Source organism: Acinonyx jubatus, chromosome A2, assembly GCF_027475565.1.
Source record: "Acinonyx jubatus isolate Ajub_Pintada_27869175 chromosome A2, VMU_Ajub_asm_v1.0, whole genome shotgun sequence".
Lineage (NCBI taxonomy): Eukaryota > Metazoa > Chordata > Mammalia > Carnivora > Felidae > Acinonyx > Acinonyx jubatus.
This window is the reverse complement of record NC_069383.1, coordinates 69,197,611-69,221,438: the sequence shown is the minus strand read 5'-3', so window position 1 is coordinate 69,221,438 and position 23,828 is coordinate 69,197,611. Positions and strand designations below refer to the sequence as shown.

General features: G+C 40.2%; 1 protein-coding gene across 5 annotated transcripts in view; it reads left to right on the top strand.

The window, feature by feature from the left end:
• Positions 1-23,828, top strand: part of DYNC1I1 (dynein cytoplasmic 1 intermediate chain 1) — a 313,205-nt gene that overhangs the window by 12,147 nt on the left and 277,230 nt on the right. For all 5 annotated transcript variants that reach the window (XM_053218428.1, XM_027071928.2, XM_027071927.2 and 2 more), the window contains exon 2: positions 19,395-19,511. In XM_053218428.1, the coding sequence (XP_053074403.1) occupies positions 19,404-19,511 (108 nt within the window). In that variant the 5' untranslated portion in view covers positions 19,395-19,403. The remainder of the gene's footprint in view (positions 1-19,394; positions 19,512-23,828) is intronic.

Here is a 23,828-nt window from a genome sequence, read left to right as displayed (position 1 = left end):
TGAGAGTTCAAGCATGTCACCAGGAAGTGAGGATTTTCTGTGAAGGGATTATTCTACCAATGAGAGGCCAGACCTGGATTTAGTAATCTCCATGTTATTTTTTCTCTGGATTTAAGAACCTGTGATTTTATGTACTAGAGAGAGCTTTGCATCACTCTTATCTCTGGCCAGGTTTTGCCATTCACTTGGGGCAGCATAAATAAGAGGGCAGATGCCAAACTGGAAAAATAAATGTGACAATCCGTGTCTACTTTCTTCCCCATGGAATTGTTCAAGTTGTAACATTCAATCATTCATTCTTTCATTCAGTTAAACATTCCTTAAACTCCTGCCAGACACTGGGAATGCCATAGCAGTGTCAGGGCGAGTGGAAGGAAATGTAACAGCTTATGACAACCATTAAAAACAAACACAAAATGTTTGCATCTAGCTTCATTCCAAACTGGCCACATGATCTTGCACTTGAGGGCTCACTCTTTCATTTGTTCATGTATTTGTTCATTGAGTAATCTCTTAATGTGCCCTGATAATATTCAGGATTGGCTCTATCCTGCTAGCAGCAGAGGCTAGAAAATATATCATTTCAAAGGCATATGACAGAAATCCCCAACTACCATTTTCTTTTTACAGCAAGAAGAAAAGCAAACTAGGAGCCTACTGGGGTTGGGGGCGGGGTAGAGTCCCCACCCTAATGCTTATCTTATGCAAAGAGCTTATCACAAATGCTAAAGTATCTATTTTGAGCACTTGATTTCTCACTTTTTCATCATATACAGTAAAGGTGTGATATGGAAGGGAAGTGTTAATTCTAGTTGTTTGCATTGCTTAACACATTTGAATAGATTGGATTGGCTTCACATGGAAATGTTTGATTTTTTTCCAAGACCCTTGCAGGTTTTAAAATAGATAACTTGATTCTGAAGGGAGGCAGGACCAAAGAGCAGAAAGAATTGATCTCAGTTATCACCTGAGAATGTAACACCCAGCACAAACCTTTCCTGCTTGTCCCTCATTGCACCCCTGCCACCTTGAACCCATTTGACCTTAGCCTATAGTTGAATGAACCTGTTTGCCATTCCCCGAAGCACAGACTGCTACCTCCTGTGGCTGTCATTTTTCTCATGCTCATCTCCTTCCTCTGGAAATGCTTCCCCAGTTCGCATCCTACCCATGTTTCCCTGTCTGGTTCTCATGGCCCCTCCTTCACTCACTCTGCTCTACTTCCTACATGCCCTCCTCGTGCTTTAAACCTTTATCACGCACTTAGCCCACTGTCCCTAGCAGTGGAACTGCCCTTTTCAGATCCTACTATATGTGGGGAAAGAAACATAATTTTCTTTCTACCCTTCTAGGTTCTTCTTGGCTGAGAACCTTCCCCCCTCCCCTCCCTCCTCTGCCGCTAATAAAAGACAGATTAACAGGAGGAAAACAAAACAATTGTAATAACTTGTATACCTCCTGTATATATGGGAGAGACCCTGGAAAACTGAGTAACTCTCCAAAATGGATTAAGCCACCACCTTAAGTACCATTTCCAGTTAAAGGCAAAAGATGTTGAGGGTGGGGAGTCAGGTATGGGAGGTCACCAAGAATAAGGGTGTTTTACAGATTTAAGTCCATGCTTTCTTCACTGATAATAGTTCCTAGAGACTGAATCATCCTCTTCTTCCTGCAGAGAGGGAGAACCCTCACAAATGCAAACTTTCCTTATAAATTGAAGTGTCTCTTACAAAAGGATAATTTCTACTAGGTTTTTAGAGCTTCTTCTGTATCTGCTGCTTCTTAAAAGTAAAGCGCTTCATATAATCCTTATGCCAAAAAGGCATATTTTGGGGTGAGATGTTCTGTTCTCCTTCATGTGTAATAAGCTTTTTGCGATAAATGTAAGTCAATCATTTGTGTAAGCCTGACAGCATCCAGGATGGTGCTTTGCTTCACTGGGGCTCAGTGAGTATTCATTAAATTGCATTCACGTAAAGATACATTTAGCATCCAGGAGCCAGCTACTTGGACTTCCTTGCTCTTAGTAAATTATAACATTTAAAAAAAATTTTTTTTAATGTTTATTTTTGAGAGAGAGAGAGAGAACAGGAGAGGGGCAGAGAGAGGGAGTCACAGAATCTGAAGCAGGCTCCAGGCTCTGAGCTGTCAGCACAGAGCCAGATGTGGGGCTCGAACTCAAACTGCGAGATCAGGACCTGAGCCAAAATTGGACGCTTAACTGACTGAGCCACCTAGGTGCCCCAGTAAATTAGAACATTTTGTTGATTAGTGTGCTTCTGTCTCTGGGGAACCTTGCCCAGATAACCAAAGTATTCTCACATCTCCTTCCATCAGGTAAACCATCCCATTCTTCCCCTCCACCCTCCGCTTTTTCCTATAGAGGGTCACTGTGCAGGGACCAGACAGGTGGGGAGAAAACGTGCTCTGATTTGCCAAGGGTTTTGGGGTCAGGTGGCTGTATGTGCATATGCATGTAGGTTCATGCTCCTGTGCTAAGAACACGACGAGCAGGCGACACTCTTGGGCATCAACACTCTTACCTGCAAGTTAGCTGTTGCACTGCAGCTGCAGAGATGGAGCCACCATCAGGGCCAGTCAGCAGTCAGCTATACACACAGGCAGGATTCAGGTCTTGAATTTTAGTTCTGAGGGTCTAGATATTAGAGTGTTCTTATGTAGCCAAAATTCTTGAGCAGTCTAGTGATGAATTCACACAACCCAGTGCAAGTATAGACTATATATCAGGCAACAAATATAGATTGTCCACTTAATGACTGGCAAGAGAAACCTAACTTCCCATGTTAGGATCACAGTGCCCTCGCTTATAGGTCAGTGATCTGAAATCTGAGAACTCAGGTTCTTAGGTCCTTGGTACCAGAGATCTCAGCTGGGCATGGTTGGGTCAGTACTAGCCAAAGAGTATCAAGGGTAATCCTGGATGCTTGGTCCAGAGACCGAATCATGTAATACATTCAAAAGAACTGGGAAGGGAGGCAGACTCTAAGTGTGGCAATCATATGGCAATTAAAGTCACCGGATCACGGCAAAAGGGTTGAGAAGGAGGGTGCTGAGCAAACCTAGGAGAATCTCAAAGCCAATGGAGCTTTGACACTTTACAGAGAATGAGGCTGGGAGGAGAGGAAGGAGCTCAAGCAGACACATTTTCGAAGCCAATTTTGTTCCTTCATTCAACAAATATTTATTATGAACTCTCTACCTGTCACTATTCTAAGTATTGGCAATACATCAGTGAACAATACAGACAAAATCTCTGCCTTCATTGGAACTTAAATTCTGGGGGAAGGCACAAACAATGAAGGATACTTAATTAACTGTGGTATAGAATATGTTAGGTGGTAATACACATAGTGAAGGAAAATAAGACAGTAGAAAAGACTTGAGATTTCAGGTGCAATGAGGGGAATAGTTTACTCTTTTGAAGAGGGTCATCAAGTAAGGCCTCAAGAAGGTGAAATTTGACTTATATTTTGAAGAAGCCAGTTGTTCGTAGACTTTAGTATCAGGCAGAGGAACTAGCAAATGTGAAGTCCCTGAGGTGGGAGTGTACCTGATGTATTTGAGGAATAGCAACCTCTCTGGAAATGAGATCTGAAAGGTAATGAGGCTGGTTTCTGTCGGGCCATGGAGACTGTTGTAGGACTTTGGCTTTTACGCTGACATGGGAGCCATTGGCAAGCTTTATTCAAGGAAGTGACATGATTTGGCTTGTGTTTTGAAGAATTACTGTTGTAGCTGAGAATAGACTGCAAGGCAGAGGGAGCAAGGGTAGGAGGTAGGAGACCATTTCAGAGGCTTTTTCAATAATAAGGATGAGAGATGTTGGTGCTTTGGACAGGGTGATGGCAGGGGAGGTGGTGAAATCAGGCTGATTCTGGAAGGGTTTGGAAAGTAGAGCTTGAATCATTTGCTGATGGTTCGGATATGGGATTTGACAGAGATATGAAGGATGGCTCCAAGGTGTTTGGCCTGAGTTAACTGGAAGGCTGACTGAGGAGTTGCACTGAACTGAAGTGTGGAAGACTGAAGGTTGGATGTACGTGGAACCAGAGCATGGGGAGCAGTTGTCATAGCTGATGTTTCAAGATGGTGTCCTGATGCAACTGTACTGAGCCTCCTGATAGATGCACAGAAGCAATTATGTCAACTGACCGGAAAAGCATGTCCTTTTCCCTGGACATACTACGGAAAACCTGAAAAAAAAATCACACCTATTTTCCTATCATTTCAAATACATTTTCCTTTAATTATAACAGTTTTTATTGTTGTTCACTACTAATTATGGGGTGGTTCTCCATTACATTTTGCCATCCCTAGCTGTGATGTTTTGGTACTGTCATTATCGTTCTAACTTGGGTGATGTCCTGTGTTTTAAGATAAACTCTAGTTGAACTCTCAGACAGTGATCATGCCATATTTCCATTATTTCCAAATTCTTGGAGTGTACCTGCTATCATCATCTCCCATCACATGTAATGCTACTCACATTGGGACAGTCACTCATATGTCTCAACTCTGCCACTTCCCAAGGCTATGACCGGGTGACACAGATCTAATCTGAGTGATGTTCAATCAAGAATGGTCAGGATTGGGGACAGCTTAATGGGTAGAAAAGGAGATAGGTGTGTCCCTGTAAGTTACTACTTACATTGGATATTTTGTTACTCCTTAGTGTGGTCTTGAAAATTGAGATATAATTCTTCTTTCTCTTTAATTCTTTCTGCCAAATTGGTTTTCTTCAAAAGCCAATACATACAAGCCTGCATCCTATTTTCACTCAAAGAGACAGATGGTTGAAAGTGACTCTAGCTAAAATTTTTTTTTAAGTCTTGAAGTAAAAAATACACATGAATATCAGAAAGGTTTAAGCCTTTTAGGACTGGTTGAGAAATCTGTTGTGAACATTGACTGCCTCATACCACCAGGTTCTGTCTTCACATACAGAATGCTGTGTGCAGGGCCAGTCTTGGGGTTTTGCAGCTAAGCTTTCTAGCTTAGCTGCAAATGGGTATTTTGGATGGGTATTTGCTTTCTAAAAGGAATATAAAAGTTGTGCTGATGGGACAAATAGCAAACTCCCAAATCCTAGGGTCATTCGGCATTTATGCTGACATGTCTGCAGGAAATATGTCATGGTCCTGCATTTCTGGCAGTATTGATTTTCCACACTCTTATGGACATTCATGGGTAACTGGAAAAGCGAGTTAATCTTTCTAAGTATATTTGTCTTGATGTGCTTGTGCCTTGAACTATCCAGGGATAGATTTTTTTCCCCACTTTCTTTCTCTGGTAGATTTAAACAAATAGAGCTGAGCTTGCTTTGGTCATTCTATGGTAGGCTTTCCCACCCGTGCTCTGCAAATGGACTACAGGTTCCATGTGTACTTGGATATTAATCTCTTGGCTCTCAGGATAGGCAGAGCCCGAGTCAGTCTCTTGTGATGGTGAACAGCTTTCTCTGCATACTCGAGTGTCCTGTACAAATATCATCATGATCTATGGGTGTCCTGTCATGCTAAATGTTGGTTGAGAATGGACAAAGGTAGAGACTACTTTATAATTTAAAATCTGCCATTTTTAAAATTGATGTAGTTCAATTATATCTCAAATGCCTTTAACTGCAACTAACAATAATAAATAATATTCAGACCTAAAAGTGAGTATATATATGTCAAAAAAGTTTGATGAAACAGTAGTTTCCCTTACCATGTAGAACTGCTCCCTGCACCTGCCAGCTGACTTGATTTTGTAACTCACCAGTGAGTTGCGACCCATGTCTAAAAAGGCTCTTGTAGTGTGTATTGCAAGCTAGGAATAAAATACCTGGTCTTGTACTTGTTCAAATCCTTCCATGTTTCCCTGCTGCCTCAGAGAAGTTCAGACCTCCCGAAAGGATGGCATAGCAGCCCTTTGGCTGTAGGGTGACCAACTTGTCCAGGTTTGCCTGGGAGTTCCTGGTTTTAGCACTGCAGGTCTTGCATTCAGAGAACCCCCTCACTTCCTCGAAAACTGGGGTGGCTGGTCACTCAACCTTTGGGATCTGCTAACTGGCTGCATTTCCTCCCTCAATTTCCTCTACCTTTTGTATTCGGTGTTCCATCCATATCAAATTACTTGTCCCACAGACTGGCCATTCTTGTTTCTACCTCTCCTTCTTTGTCTCTGCTTCCCTCTGCCTGGGAGACACTGCTCTTCTGCTGTCCTCAGGTCTCATCTTCCTCTGTGACACTTTGTTATGTCACCCTCTCCGAGGAACCTTCTCCCCGCGTCCTGTGAGCACAGTAGTACCACTGACTACACGGATTTGTGGGATCTTTAGTAGCTTTGTGTTTTTCTCAGCTTTCTTACTCTTTATCGCCTGTAGAACAAACATGAGGAGAAAATCTGCTGACATAAAGTGGGTGGCTTCAGCAAGGAAAGAACGCAAAGGAGAAAGAATGAACCAGTAGAGATGCTAGGGCCAGTAGAGTGGAGCAAGGGAGGATGAGGAAAACCTAAAAGCACAGGCATATGAAGCAGTTAAGAGCACATGCTCCAGACACTAGGGTATCCTGGCTTTGCACATGTCAGAGGTGTTGATTTGAGTCCCTCTTCTGAGGAGTGTTCCTCTGCTCGACATAACATCAGCAGGGATCGATGGTTTTTAAAATTAGGCAGGCTTAATTACAAATTCACCAGTATTTCATAGTTAATTTGGGAGGGTATTGAATTAATTGGTTTTAAGAGGTCGAGATACCTTAATAGCTTGTATTTTTAGAAGATTAAAACAGATTGACTTTCCAAACGTTTATATTGTTGAGTAACTTTGAGAAAATCTACTCTGACTTCATGATTCAAGCATTAAAACTCTTCTTCCCCTTATTTTTATTAATATATCCTGATTGTATTTCTTTTGGTATGATAGTTTAAATTTGCCCTTATTTGTAAGGTGCAAGAACATCTGGGTGGCTTGAACTTACCAGTGTTTTCTATCAGGCTAGAGTGCCCATTTAGGCAGGCTGACTGGCCAGCGCTGATTTAACTTTGCTGCGTGGAAAATCTGGCCCTTTTATGGGGACAGCAGAGTCAAAGCCAAAGCTGATCATGTCTGAAGATTTGCTTGTTGTCAATTATTTTAAAGATCAGCCTCACAGGTTACTTGAGAGTTGTTTATTTTTAGACATGCTCACTGACCATCTTTGCAACTCAGAGAAACAGCTTCTAGTACAATATATGGCTCTGTTCTAGAGCACTGATATTTTTACATCACTTTAAAAAAGAATGCTCAACTGTCAGTATGACTATTTATCCTCAAGGTATTCTAAGCAATAGATTCCAGATTTTTTGAATTTGTTGGTTAAGATAAACAATAGAGGCTGCCAATTATAAATAGAATGGATTTTGCTAAATAATCCTTCTAGAGTCAGACACCTGAGATTCAAATTGTAAACCAGACAGGAAAAACTTACATCAATGGGCATATAATGGTAGTGATTTAGGAAAAGATAGTTCAGTGGATTAGGCAACATTAGGATCATGTGTTGGTTGCACATTTGTACTAGTGGGTGAAAAATCAATTCCCACCCCCTTTCCATGGGAATAGAATTTGGTTGCATTATAAGGAAGAACTTCTGAGTTCAGTGATTTAAAAGCTTAATGCACGGGCACAATTTATTGACAATCAGGAAATTCCTGATAGTGAAATCACAGATTTCTCATTCCTGTCTAATGGTTATTTAGCAGTTCAGGAGCACTCATTGCCAGGCACCAGAAGTATGGAGATACACGAGACATGGCCCTTCCCTTCGTGGAGCTTTCAATGTAACAGGAGGAAAGAATCACACAAACAGAACATAGGCAGGGAGGCACATGCTCCAGCAGACCATGTACTGGGTGCACATGGCAGAATGGTTGGCCCAGCCTTAAAGCCCTAGGAGGCCTTTCTAGAGGGAATGTGATTGAGCTGAGAAAGATGAATAGGAATCACCAGGTAATGAACAATGGGAAGAGCATTTCTGGAATTTGCAAAGGTACAAAGGAAGGAAACAGCTCAATACAGGAAAGTGTGAACTAGGAAGTAGAGGGATGTATGGAGAGAGGGATGGGCAAAAAGGGCATTTTCTGCGCATGGTAAGGAGTTGGGACATGTTTTGCATCTAGAAGGAAGTCGTGGAAGTGTTTTAGGTAAGGGAGTGAGCTCATTGGACTTGAGTGACAGGAAGATAACCCTAGTGCAGTGTGGAGGATGTGGAAGTCATCAGGGAGTAAGGTTAGCACGGACACAGGCAGATCAGTTAGAAGAGCATCGTGGTTGTCAGATGAGCCAGGTGAAGACTGGTATTGGGCAGCATGAATGGACATGGGTAGGCAAGGGCAGGCTTGGAAATATTAGGTGACGAATTTGGAAGGCACGGTGAAAATTGGCTGTGGGTTTGTGGTGAGTTTCAGGGCTGATCAAGGGGAAGACGGGACCATGAGGTGGCAGCATTGCACAACGCATTTTAGTGGGTGGTACTTGGATAGTATTGCATGAGAAGGGACATCCTGCACAGCAGGAGACCAGGACACTGCAGGTTGGCACCACCACCCACTAGGTGATGCTGTTCCATAGCCAGGTGGGAGTCTCCAGGGGTTGTTTTATCTATAGCTAGCAAGTATTGGGTGTAGTTTTGTGGGATATGTAAAGCAGATGGGGTCTAAATGGCTAATATAAGCTTATCTGAGTTGTATTTAAAGCAACTGAATGTGTAAGAATTTGTGTTTGGTGCCAGAGGGCTTTGAACTGATGGTCCTAGCATAATGTCAATAGGTGAATAACATAGGGGCCATCTTTAACCATTTATATGACAGCAGGTATTTATTGGATGTCCATTATGTGTGCAATATAAGGCTGAGGAGCCACTGTGCATCATGGTCTGTGGAGTAGTCGCCCTTTTTCACGTACTCCTCAAGAGTGCCTGTTTAGGTAGAGAAGCTCCTTTCTGTTTGCTCTGAAGTGCTTTTGAACTTCCAGGAGCCCAGATACGTGATCTCATATTATATATAGTGATGGGACCCTTATTTACTTGGCTTCTTTACCTGATATGTGGCCTGAGCAGGTGGTGCATTGTTTCCATCTATTTTGACCTGAGGTTAGGTGCTTCTATAGGATTCTTTGTTCAAGGTCTCACGTCTTAATTTGTTCTAGTTTCCCTTGTGGTATTATTCCCCAGAGGGCTCTTGTCTCCTTTCTTCTATTTTCTGGTTCCTTTTCTGTCCTAATTCTTAGGGCCACAGAGCCAAAATACTGCCCTCTCATTGTCCAAACTGTTCCATCTTCAGTTTTATACTCTTTCAAGGATGCTACTTGAGATGCTCATTTCCTAAGGACTCTTGATATTGTCTGATAGTTCCTCTAAGATACTCTAAGATATGAATGACTGATTCCCTTAATTGAGGAACAATTCTTTTAACAAAGAGAAGCTTGTTGAGTCTCTAAATTCATGGGATGCACTGTTGGGGTCAGAAATAACTCAAAATTTTCCAGAACTTTCTGGCAAAGATGACAACGGCTTTTGAGGCCTTTACTTTCTAAGGGCTCTCATCTCTACTCTGTTAACTAGATGAGAGGGCAGATACCCTATGGATTGATTTTTCTCTCTAGCATAATGAGCTTCTGTGCTGAGTGCTTGAGAGTCTCTTCTGTTTAATGTGCTGCAATTGCCAATGCTTGATTTACAGCTTTAGCAGTACGACTTGGGTAGCTCAGAATCATGAAACAGTGCAAGCGGGACTAGAGATGATATGCAGACACAACAATCTTAAATATAGCTCACAAATCCAGCAAGAGAGATACGAAAGGCTTAATTTAGCAGTATCGCTTGATTTCCTAGTCAAGAATTAACCCAGTGTGAGTAAAATTAAGAGGACCCCAGAAAAATCAACATAGATGAGTCCATAGACTCATGGACTAAAATTTTTCCCCTCCTCAAAAACAGTAGTTCTCTACTGACATAAATAGATCTTTCGTCTGTGGATGAAACTCTTGGAGTCTTGAACTACCCAGTATTGGCTGCGGTGGTGTGTTTGGCAATTTCAACGGTGAAGCCTTTTCTCTTGTTGTCAGCTCTCCCATGCAATTTACACGTTCTGCCACCAGGTGGTGGTAGAGAGCGACCACAAAATTGGACTGGATATAAACAGATCAAGATCCACCATAAAAGCCTTTTGTTTAAGATCTTCCTTTTGATTCAAATGAGTAAAATCTTAAGTAAACACTGAAAAGGAAGCATTATTTGGCGAAAGTATTCAAGAATAAGGAGATCTGGTGTTTCCAGTTCTGACTTGTCCACTTAATGGTGGTGAGCTTAGATTTCTGCATCTCGCTTTCCCTATTTATGGGTAAAATATTGGTACTGGATTGTATAATCTTTGATGTTCTTGTCTTGAAACAAACATGTATAATTGTAATTATTAAAATGGCAAAATTAAAAGAACAAAAGAATTAAGCACTTTTTTTACAACATAGAAGTCTGCATTTTATTAGCCACTAGTTTAGTTTACTTCATAGCGAGGCTGAGTGAGCTCCATTAATTTTTGTGTGTGTGTAGTGAGGGGAGAAGGAGAATGAGCAGTGAGAGAAGTCATCTCAGTTTTTCTTCTTTACCTATTTTCTGGTTTAAGCAAGTCTTTCACATATAGTTTTATGGACTCTTTCCTTCAAGACCTTACTCTTTCTGTAATTCCACTTTTCCCTATGCTATATCCACAGGCCTTAGATCTTCCAGGTATTTCCAAATCATTATAGTTGCTTGACTCTAATCTGAAATATTCTCTTCTCAGTGATTCTACTATTGTGTCTTTCACTTTTTCTTTTCTGCAGAAGAAAGAACTCAAACCCTTCTGTTTAGGTTATTTATATCAACAGCAAAATTTCGTTCAGTTTCTATAGGCTTTAGAATCAACTCCACCTTATAAGAAGCAGGTAAGGCAAAGCGTGGTCTGAGGATCCCTGGGGATCCTAAGATGTTTTCAGAAACCTGTAAGGTCAAGACAATTTTCACAAAATGTTATTTTTATTTTCTTTTTCAACAGATTGGCATTTGCAGTGATGGTGTGAAAGCAATGGTGGGTGACACTGCTGATACTTAGCAGGAATTGAGACAGTGGCACCAAACTAGACCAGTACTGGCATCAACCTTCACTGCCACACACTTGCAGTTTAAACCAACCAACCAACCAACCAACCAACCAACCAACCAACCCTGTTTCACTTAAGAATGTCCTTCATTAAGCAGAAAAAAAAATGTTATGTTAAATCTCTACCCTTGAGCACATGTCTTTACTGTGTGACAAATGGGAACACATAAGGCACTTTTGCTGCCTACCAAAGTTCGGTGGTTGTCTCGAGATAGGATTTGTGCAGTAGTTTGAGTTGTGAGCCAAACTACCTGCCTTTTTTCATGAAACACTGTTTTTGTTTTTGTTTTTTACTTGAAAGTACAATTCACAGACAAACTAGGATTATTCAGAGTTGGATTTTTGGCAGAAATTTTCTCAAAAATCAATGAGAGTGGCATGATCTTGTCAGAATTGACAATATTTGCTGCTAATGACAAAATTTAAGATTTGCAGCAAAAATCAGAATTTTGGAAAATTTATATCAGCTTTACCATACCTAAAGAGTTTTCCTAAGAGTTTGGTAGTGATATTACCAAGTTTGATTTTTGGATATTGGAGAGTGACATGCATCAACATTTGAGAAGTCTGCATACTTTTCTAAATAATTTTCTAGATAACCAGTGCATAATGTTATAAAATCATACATGGGTCAAAGGTTCATTCAAAGTTTAAGATAGACCAATAGATTTTAATGTGCAAAAGAGTGCAAAAAGCTCATCAATTTATGTCATTTCATAATTACATTGCAACAGAACATTAGGAAACTGACATCTGTTGAATTTTGGTGTAATATCGAAGAATGTCCACAATTACCTTAAGAGGCTATTTAAATACTCTTCCTTTTTGGAATACATATTTATGTGAGACCAGATTTTCTTCACAATTAAAATAGCATATCACAACAGACTGGAAGCAGACGCAGCTATAAGAATCCAGTTGACTTCTATTAAGCTAGATATTAAAGAAATAAGTGAAAATGTAAAATGTCTTCTTACTATTTGTTTTTTTGCCTTGGGAAGTATGGCTATTTTTTCCATAAAAATTTTATATTAGTAAGTAACAAGTTTATAGTTATTTTAAAATGAATTATTAAATATTTAAAGTTTTATCGGTTTTAATTTTTAACATGGTTAATGTTGATAGATGTAACCCACATAAACAAAGCCTCTTTGGCATCACTGAGAACTAAGAGTATCAAGGGATGCTGAAAGCAAAACGTTTAAAAACTGCTCATCTAACAGTATGAGTAGACCAGACCCGGGCAACTTCCGACTATAAGATGGATTTTATTAAAAGTTTTGTCTGAGAACAAACTGAGGGTTGATGGGGGGTGGGAGGGAGGGGAGGATGGGTAATGGGTATTGAGGAGGGCACCTTTTGGGATGAGCACTGAGTGTTGTATGGAAACCAATTTGACAATAAATTACAAAAAAAAAAAAAAAAAACAACAACAAAACCCAACCTGGATGAGGGAACAAGTCTCAGAAAATATTCTAGACTTAACTCCTGATGAAGAGGTGTACCTTGTTGAGACCAAGCTCACATTACATAATAAAAAGAATATTAACTGGAAAAAAAAAGTTTTGTTTTCACAGTGTCCTGTTGGCTGTAAAAATTTAGCAAATAACCCTCTCATGTCTTTCACCAGCCAAATCCCTCTTGAGACTTCTATAACCCTCCTTTTATAGAAGGCAAGATATCACTGTATAAATGGACAAATGGTTGTGGTCTGTATCATCCCTTGTCCACCTATCCAGTTGGGAGAAGTCAGCTGCATTTTATGAAAAGCCAGGCAGGTGAAACAAGGTTGGGAAAGATCAAATTTCTTATGCATACCTAGTGGCAGATGAAAAGTTCAATAGCTCATAGTAAAGAGCTGACAAGAGCAATTGTTTTCAGGCAGAAAAAGAGAACTTGTTTCTGGATATTTTTTTCAATGAGTCTGGCCACAGCTGGGCAATGATTTAAACCTCCTAGGATTCTGACTTTAAGCTTAAAAATACATTTGCATATGCCAGCATTAGAAATGGAATCTCAAACTGCTGCCAACGTAGACAACCAAAAGGAAATAGAAGTCTATATTGTTCAAACGCTAAGCCTTGGGAGAGTCTATTACTTGGCAGCTGTGTAAACAGAGCTAAACCCTTTGCTTCTCCTCTGTTAGATACTTGGTTCTAAACAGGACCCGACCATCCCATGATGGTACATGCAGAAATGAAAATGTAGGCTATAGGTCTCATTGCATTCAAGAAACACTGAAAACTTTCTTTTCTTTATGGATGTGTGTGGACTTAAGAAGTGTGAAGGAAATGCAAGGTTAACTGGAAAGACAAGGGCCAGTGTGAAAATGACTTGGGTTGTTTCTTCCTTCCTCAGTGTCCATGTTTTTCTCTCATACATTTTCCTCCTTCTTTTCTCTCCCCATTTCTTCCTCCATTGAGACTTAGGATCATGAGCCATTTCTATAATGGAATGGCAGGATTAACCCTCCCTGCAACTAACTTCTTCGTTAGAGAAGAAACCATTTCTCCATGTGCCTCTCCGTCCTCTGGGCGGAAGTGGGTGAGATACGGGAGGATGTCTACTTGGGACAGCTTGATATGTAATTCCTGTGTTCAACTGAAAAATTGAGAAGAATTTTACTATTACTAAATTAAATGACTGCATTTAATTTTTTATAATATTTTTATTTGAGTAACATCTCTTTAACCACATAACTTCCATTTTATAATCCATTAGATTGAGAAGCTCCTTCTATTTGCTCTGAAGTGCCTTAGACTCTCTTGGATCACAGATTGGGTTTTCTTACTCTGATAATATTGCTACTAAATCAGTAACATGCTATATACCTTTAATTATTTCTCACTGTAATATTTTTTAAATGATTGCAGTGAACTTTGAATGATGACTTTGGTTATTGAATTAAGGTGGACTTAGTGATGGGGGAAAGGGTTGGCATGGTAGAAAACAGTAATAGTAATAGTAATGATAATAATAATGATGATGATTATAGTAATAATAATATAAAAAGGGGAAGAGAAGGAAAGGAAGAAGTAGAGAAGGAAGAGGAGGAAGAGGAAAAACAATTTTCATGGGTGTTTAATATTTGTTAGGCATGATTCTAAGTTCTTTTCTTATATTGATTCATTTAACTGAGATCAAATGGCCTTTTACTGGGCTCAGAGATGGACTGAAGCAAAAGTTATGAGAACTGAGACATTTGGGAGGATGGGTGGAGATGAGTTATAGTGAAGCAAGGGAATAAAGGTTGAACCAGGGATAAAAAGAGAAATCCATTAGCTACAAATTTTCTGTGCAGTGAACATGCTTATATGTAAATTATGTTGAATTTCTCCAAATAATTTGTTGAAATAGTCCTAGTATATCCACTTCATTGGAATTAATCATATCCAAAATTTATATTTTGAGTCAAAAGTAGAGATTTCCCCCCAATTGTATAGACTGTCCTCATCAATCTTGTCTCCCAGTGTTTTTTTTTTGTTTTGTTTTCTAAAACTGTGCAAACATTAGATGTCAATGTTTTAATCTTGGTCAATGTGATACTACAAAGAAGTTGCTTTTATTCTGTTATTGTTCAGTTCAATTATCTTCATATGTCCTTAAACCTTAATAGTCATTTGTTATTTCATTTTCCTCTGTGTTGTTTTTTTTTTTTTCATTTCCCTTGGAATATTAGTGTCTTTGTTACTGGTTTGTAAGAGATTATTTATGACTAAGGAATGTTAACCATTCGCCATGCATTGTAAATGAAATGCTGTGTTTTGTCTCCAACATCTTACTGTGATGTTTTAATTTTGGTTGTACAGAAGTTGTGTGTTGAAATATAATAATGTTCTGCTTTAAAAAAAAGGGGGGGGAATCAGAAGTAGAGAATTGAAATTTGAAAAAAAAAATAATAATAAGTGTTGGGGATTAGTGTATGAAGCCCAGAGGACATGGAGTAGCTGATTTGAACTTTTGGATATCTCTTGTTGAGGGGTGGGTAACTTGGGGGACAAGAAAAAAAAGAAAAGAGATGAAGTGGGGTTGTATTCAGCACTAGTAAATCTGGAGAATTTGTAGGAGAGCGTGAGCTAAGATGCAGGGGTGGGAGGAGGTAAAAAGTGAGAGTTGGGTAAGTGAAGGTAGGTTGTAAGAGAGTGTGGGTAAGAGGAATGTCACCAACAGAAAACAAATTTGGAATATGGGACTCTGCTCTGAGGAGAGCTGAGCAGGCATCATAAAAGTACATCATCTGACCCCGGAATGGATGGAGTGGGTGAGGCTGAGCTGTAATTGTTCCTAAGACAGGGGAGAGGTAAACTGTAGTTGGCTGGTTGGTGGCAGAGTAGGTTGATGAACAGACTTACACCCAGAGGTGGGTGTGATTTCTCTCCTGACCCCTTTTTTAATTTTTAAATGAAAGAGACCAGCTGTGTGTGTGTGTGTGTGTGTGTGTGTGTGTGTGTGTGTGTGTGTGAAGTAGGTGAGCAATAATTAGTAGCAGGTAGCTCTGACTCTTATTTTCTTAAACTGAGAGCATCAGAATTGCCTTTGCAATGACCTACATTAGCCACAGGAAGCTCTATAACTCATGTCCCCCATGCTTTGCTCCTCAATTTGCTTTGCTTGATGTGCAGGGAGATTTAGTGAGTAGGAGAGGCAAGCCCCCCGGGAAAGCCTGGGGAGTTTAGTGCTGACACTGCATTTAGTGCCACGATTGCAGCCTTTTTACTGTGTGTAAAGGGCCATTCATTTACTCTAATGTGTACTTCCCAAACCCTTTATGAGGTGTTCTCTTGAGATTTCTTATTCTACTTGGTGTTGGTGCAAAATGTCTATTTTGGAGTAGATCCAAAAAGTCAGTAAGTGGAAAATATAGCTATCTTTTGCCATTGTGTCTCTACGACCTTTAAAAAGTGTGTTACTTGAAACATCAGTACCTAATACTTTTTAAAAGTTCCGTTGGCGTTTTTGTTGTTTATTTTAAAAATATTGGCTGTGTGGCTGGTAACACCAACTTAAATTACCAGCATGGTCAGACATGTTTATCAGTTGTAAGAAGAACTTTGCTTTTTGCAGAAACGTACTAAATATACACTTTACTTCCTGCTCATGAATGAAGGTCAACCAGAAAATCACAACAAATATAGGATGTTCTTATTACATAGTTTGCTCCTTAATGACCATAGTATATAGCTGAATTTGTGGCAGGCCCTTTCGGTGGACTAGAAGAAGTCCAATTGCAACTGGGGAAATGTGTGGGAGAAAATTCTAAGTAGTTTCCACTGGCTGTGTTCAGAATGACACAATTATTGCTTTAATAGTGATCTTTTTGATTGGACATTTCATTTCTGACGGCCAAAAAATGTCAAAAACATAAATCTGATTGGTCCCCATGGGAGAAGGCAGAGTATATGTAATTTCACAGATGGCTTCTGGAATTAGGGTCGTATTTTCTCCTGCCAGGAATTTTGCCCACTGGTGTTGAAAATTATTGGCAAATGATATTTTAGTGATAAACCCGATTTTTGTCAGTTCCATGGTTTCTCTTAAAAAGAAATCAGAAGATCTAACTGCTTTGATTCATATTTTTCCATGTCAACCATGGAGCTGGATAGAGCTTTCTTCTTCAGGCAGGTTATTTCCTCTCTACCTGGTCTTAATCACTGCTTTGTGTCCTCATGTTATCTGCCTGGCTCCTGTAGGACTTTGAATTTGTGATTCAGCTTTAAACTTCGTAGGTGGATGACTCAGAATTCTGTTCCACAGCTCCGGTCCCCATCCAGCTTGTCATCCCATCTATAGTATCTATGCATTCTTTCTGCCCAGAAATCCCATTGACTCCCAAATCATAACATACTACAAGTTTTTTTCATTATTTCTTTCCTGCCTTCTCTTTCCAGCTTCGCTGCTATCCTCCTTGCTTTCTCAAAGTTGAATTGTGTCTGAGTCTTTCTCTTTTGCTTCCATATCTAAAGGCTATCAAGAGTTACTTCTTCCTTCTTAGCATGCTTTCATCTGCCCACATTCCTTACATTCGGTCTCTACATCCACCCACCATCCTGATGCAGGTGCAATCGATCCAGGTAGATCACCAGACTCTAGGCAGCTTGCCTGATTTCTAGTTTCTGCTCCTATTTGTTTTCCAGGCGGGGACAAGAGTAGGCTTAAGCAGATTCCATTTTTACTTGGTCATTTTCCCCTTCAAAAAGCTGCTGTGATTTCCCATCTCTCATTATACCAAATGGAACTCTTCTGTTTTCCAAAGGCTTTACCTGTTGCCGCCACAAATACATTCTTACCAACTAAAGTTTATTATTTCTTGGCTTGGATTCATCCACATCTCTTAGCCTGCTGGTTCCCATTCTATAGGTCTTTGCATATCGGTATCTTCCCTTCTTTGCTAGTTTCTGACCTCATTTGATATCCACCTTACATTTCCTCTCCTCCTCAAAGCATATGCTTGCTCATTTTAGTAGATCTTAATTATTCTTTTGCTCTGCATTCTGCCTAACTTGTACGTTGGAATCAGCAGAGTGGAGTAGTTCAGAGCATGGGCACGCTTGAATTTAGCTGCTGCCATGTACTGACTATGCGTTCTTAGGTCTTGCTGAGCCTCCATTATCTGAAATGCAAGCAAGGTATTAATAACAACACTGGTCTCCTTGGATTGTTATGATTAAATGTGATAACAAATAAATGTTTGGCACTCAGAAACCCATAGGCCAGTATCTCAGAGAACATCTCCAGCCATCCCACATGCCTACAAAGTGCAGTTATGCACTCTTTGAAGGGGAGAATCTGATTTTCCTCATCTTTGTACTCTGATGCCTTAGACCATGCATGGCAAAGATTAATTATTCGATGATATTTGTTGAGAAATGAAGATAGGGTGTGTTCATGAATTGATTACAAAGATTAATTATTGTGATTATTATTGCTATTATTTCACAATTCTTTGCCATTACACCATGAACCAGAAGGAATATGTACAGTAAAGTGCATTTTCCAACTATGAGTATTTTTGGGGAAGTGTGTCTTAGGGTAACTGCAGCTTCTTGATTACCTTCTAAAGGCAGTGACAGGAAGTTGGAGGATATTTCATTCTTTTGTATTCTTTGCTTCTTTTTTGCCTTTCATTCCTCTGTCATCTACTTAGGGATTCATTATATATTCATCATAGCTGCATATAAATAATATGTAAATTAATATTCATGACATTTTGGATTTTTTTTGTTTTTTTGCTTTATTTTTGGAATTTGGGTCAGAGGGGGGTTCTTCATTTCTCAGTGTTTCCATTTTCTTAGTTTCCAATTGAGAGCATGAGACAGGCAAATTTAATCATTGGTAACTGGTGACAGTATTCTCTGAACTCATTGTATTTGCAAATATTTCTGGCATCATCACCATTGGCATCACCATCCTCACTAGCATAGAAATTAAATTTCACTCAGATAAATTTTCCCAAGAACTTGCCATGGTGTTACCTACTATTTCATGTGTTCATAGACATCTTTTGCTTTGGAAGGGAAAGTGCCAGGATAAGCACGATTGCGTTCAGTATGCAGATGAACGTTTTATAGAGATAGGATTGTACTGGAGACAAAATTAATTGTGACAGTTTGGGAGGAGTTTTACAGGAAAAGAAGATTGACATGTTAGGTCTTTAGTGGCTGTCTTCCCTGATGCATACAATGCTAGGCAAAATGAAATCTATGTGCCCAGGCTCAGTGGAGGAATGTTTACTGAGTCCATAGAAATTTGAGCAGGGCACATCTCTAAGGGTTTATGACAGCCTATGTTCTTTTCTCAGTGTGGGGATGAATTGGTGCATTATCGTCTAAATTGGAAGTCATGGTGAAAGTTCTTTTTTGATTCTCTTATTTATTTATTTATTTATTTATTTATTTATTTATTTATTTATTGTTTATTTGTTAAGAAACTTGCACAGAAAGTGTCTTGCTTATTCTGAAGTTGCTATTATTCTTCAGACCAGAACAGATTATACCATTGTATTTCCTCAAATATTTATGAATACATAAAAAGGAAGGTATTTACATAGCATGAGACCAGATCTAACTTCATTTGTTTCTTTGATTCTTCGACATAGGCTACGTAATACAACCTGTTGTGGTCAAAAAGTCACATTTTCAAGCTTTTGAATGATTTTTTCAATGATAATACAGAAAGGTTATTTTTATATATTCACATTTTTTTTCTTTTCCTCCAAGGAAACCAACATGTCTGACAAAAGTGACTTAAAAGCTGAGCTAGAGCGCAAAAAACAGCGCTTAGCACAGATAAGAGAAGAGAAGAAACGGAAGGAAGAAGAGAGGAAAAAGAAAGAGGTAAATACTGGGTATTGGGGTGTTGCAGGGAAAAAGGAAAATCACTTGATTCTAAGGGACTGGTCAAATGATTAAGAGGATGCTCTAGAAGAATCCTTCTAGGATCTCTGAACAAAATGAGTGGGTATCTGCATACACAGAGTAACGAGATCATTGTCACCTGCTGTGTCCTGGCCAAGCACCACCTATGGTCCAGAGGTCTCCAAGCCCCAGGTTCACCTTAGACTTGAATAGCACCCTGAAAGTGGTCCGTGAAATCTCTATTGTTAGAAATTTCTTAACCTTTCTGTATCTTGGTTTCCTATCCTTAAAATAGGAATACTAATATATATATTTTTGGGGGGTTGTGAGAATTAAAAGAGTTAATCTTGTAAAGCACTTGGTAGTACCCAGGCTCTGGTAAGTGTTTAATATGTGTTAGGGCTCTTAAAAAGTATCTCTGAGCTGTCAGCACAGAGCCCGATGCAGGGCTCAAACTCATGAACTGAGAGATTATGACCGGAGCCAAAGTCGGATGCCCAACTCACTGAGACACCCAGGCACCCCAAGAGAAAGAATCTTAAGCAGGCTCCATGCTCAGCATGAAGCCTGATGAGGGTCTTGATCCCACAGGCTGTGGGATCATGAATTGAGCCAAAATCAAGGGTCAGACACTCCACCGACTGAACAACCCAAGAGCCCCAATATGTGTTAGTTTTAAGAAAAAAAATTTTCAAAACTACTAGCCTGGGGTGCCTGACTGGCTCAGTTGGTTGAATATCTGACTTCAGCTCTGGTCATGATCACACAGTTCGTGAGTTCAAGCCTCGCATTAGGCTCTGTGCTGACAGTGCGGAGACTGCTTTGGATCCTCTGTGTCCCTCTCTCTCTGCCCCTCACCTGCTTGCAAGCTCTCTCTCAAAAATAAACAAACATTAAAACACACACACACACACACACACACACACACACACACACACACACAAACTACTAGCCAGAACATTTTAGGAGAACAATAGAAAAATGATGCCAATGGATCTCCATGGTTTCCTAAGGGATGTGTGTTTTTCAGCATAAACAAGGATCCTAGGTCTGATAGAGGGAAAGCAGTATGTCCCCCTCTTGGGGAGAGGGTAGGTAGTATGGTAGTAGACTCTGCTCCATGGACACAGAATTATGACATTTTGAAACTAGAAGAGATTTTAGAGGCTTTCTACTGACACCCCTCGTTATGCCCACAAAGCAGCAGAAACCCAGAGATGAAATATCACTTTCTGTCTGTCACACCCAGAATCCAGGGCTCTGGATTCCCAGTTCAGTGCATTGCTGACATGTCATGTTTTCTTCTCCTAGCTCAATCCAACAAATAATTTATTTTTAATTCTCCAATTTGTTGCGGTCATGTAGAAATAGCCCACATCTTGTACAGAAACCAGACGCCAAAGGTGGTTTGGAATAGTTTTCTGAGAAGGAAACTTTATGTGTGATATACTCGTGTGTTTAGAAACCAGAGCTGTCCCATACTTGGAGTCTTTCTGTAAGGAAAAAGAAAATGTCTTTTGATGCCTTACAATCTAGATAGGCTCTGTTTCATACTATAAGAGTGTGAGACCAAGGTAACAGATTTGTAACAATTATTTCCCAACAAAGTAAAACATAATTGCAATTGTGTTTTAGCCTCCTGCCATCTCACATCTCTCCCGTTCCATTACACTTTGATTGATGCCATGTCTTATTTGTCCTTGACAGTGCACATAATGTTTTTCTCTTGGTGATCTTTGCTATTATGTATGCAGTCTTTGAGTGAAGTAGAGGTGAGAATTGACAAGGAATGGCTATTCATTTCCAGGCAAAGCCAAAAAAGGCATTAGGTTATTATGCTTCCTTTCCTTCAAATGTCAACACTTACTATAGTTTTATAGCACCTGTTATCCTTTACTAATAACCAGTTTCCTTTTAAACTGACGTTCTAATATCCAACTTGAATTTCATAGAATTACTACAAAATGTGATGTGGTATGGGAAATCCGGTTCCAAATTATGCTGTCTGCCTTGTCTTTGTCACTTCACCCATGGGGGGGGGGGGGGCGGGCGTGGGGAATTGCAGGCAAACAAGGCTGATCAAAACGGGCCACCCTTTCTGTTTCTGTACCCGGCAGCTTTGCCCAATGGAGATTTGGCCCGTTACACAGCAGATGGAGCCCTAGGAGGTTGCCAGTGGCAGGTGGTGGGAAGTGTGGTACACCTGGGCTCTGTATTTTCTGGGCCTGGAATTAAAGCAACGGTCTTAGTTTCCTTGTTTCCACAGGGTTAAGCCTGTCATATCCTGACCTTGCTCCACGGGCTCCCGTGGCAGTACCGAGCCCTCACTCTCCATCTCAAAGGTTTTGATTCGAAAGGTCCGACCAGGGCCAGACTTTGCGATTCATTGGACGACACCATCCTTAAAGCCTGTCTTGTTCCTCAGCAACCCATTTCCCCCTGCAAAAGATCTTTCCTTAATTGGGTCAGAGTAACTTTTGTAGACTGTGATGAGTTGGTTTGTCTGAGCAGACTTTGCCGTAAGACAGAGGCGGGAAAATTCAGTGATTTTGCCCCGAGGCTTTTGAGGTGATGTGGCTGGGAAACCTGGCTCTGCCCTTCACAGAATGGCCTTGAGTGAGTATGAGACCCTTCTGACCTTGTTCTCCCTTGTGTAAAATGGGGAAAATATTGGTGCTTACCTTACAGAGTTCTGTGAGGATGTAAGGAGAACATAAGGCACAGAGGAACTGGTCAGTAAGAAGCAGTGGTTATTCTGCTCCTGAGATTGGCAACCAGAATAGGAGAATGCAACCCCGTACGGTTGGCTACATACATTTATCAGGATCCTGCTGATGAGGCCGTTTTCCAAAAATACTGTTATTGGATGGATCTTATAATTCAAGTCTTCCAGTTTCCTGGAATTATAGCATTTTGTAGCTGCAAGAAACCTGGAATTTTCAAATGAGGATACTGGGCCCCAGAAGTCAAAGCCTTAAGGGTAGCCGCCCTTATCTCCAGTCTCAGGAAGGATCCCCTCTTCCAGCCCGTGGCCCTAAACAGAAACCTGGGGTCATTCTTTTACTACCCCTTCTCCAACTTGTAGTGGTCATCAGATCCTGGATGGACAAGACAGCACTTTCTTTTCTCCCCCATCTTCTTTCTCCTTAAATCCACATTCTGGCCAGTCTCAGCTACTCACATATCCCGTACGGGCCACACTCTCTCTTGACAGGGAGTTTGTGAATATTTACTTACTGCTTGTACCATTCTCCTACTTCTCTCTATTGTCCTTCTCCTCACTATTAACTACCTGCCTTTCAGTTCTCACCTCAAACGTCACTTCCTCCAGAAAACCTTCTCTTATACCTTTCTCCCACCATGACTAGTTAGTCCAGCCCCTATCCTTGACCTCATCAAACCAGTTAGCACAAAGCAGTATGTTTGCATCTTCACTCGTCTTTCTCTCCTAAGAGAGGGCAGGCTTTTGAGGACAGGGCTGGTGTTTTTCAAGTGAATGTCTAGCACAGATCCTGCCACCTAGCAGGACTTCAATAAAGGGTTAAACAAAGAATGATTGAGTGCATGAGTGAACACAGCAACTAGTTAGCACTAGTCTGAGATGCTGGTCACAGACACCTTTTCCAAACATCTGGAATTCTTTCCTGCAAATATCCTTGGAAATTCTGATCTTGAGTCTATGGGATGCCCCAGTCAACTGTCACTGACTCCTGAGTTTTAAGATTTTCTAGTTTTTGTGGTGTTTGTAGAGTGTTAGCAATAGCCTTAACTTATAGGCTTGATTTTTAACTTTATTTAAGCTTATATTTTAAATGACACAAATTTAGAATAAAAAGGAAACAAAATGCTTCTTAATGCCAATCTGAGTGACTATTTTTTTACCAGGACTGAAAACTGGTGTGAGTTAGGACCACCTAGGTTGATTATCTCCACAGAATCCAGAAAGCTATACATGTATAAAATTACCACCCTGTGCTTCTTTGGATGTCAACTGTTTTTTTGGTTGTGGTATTATGGATGAAATATGATTTCAAAATAAATATAGTGGCCACCATTTCAGATTCAGTCCCAACTTCATGAAAAATTGGCTTTAATGCAATGAGGTGTCCTTAATGGGGCCACCCTGAAGTTTCGTCCTGTCCTTGGCCTTCTGCTGGATTGCTGTAAGGTAGGACGGACAGAGGTTTCCTGGCCTGTCCTCACTTGTTCCTCTAATAACTATGGAGCTGTCTTTGAAAAAGTGACTGACAGTTCTCAGCTGACAAATTTGCTTCCTTTGATTTTCCTCCCTGGGTC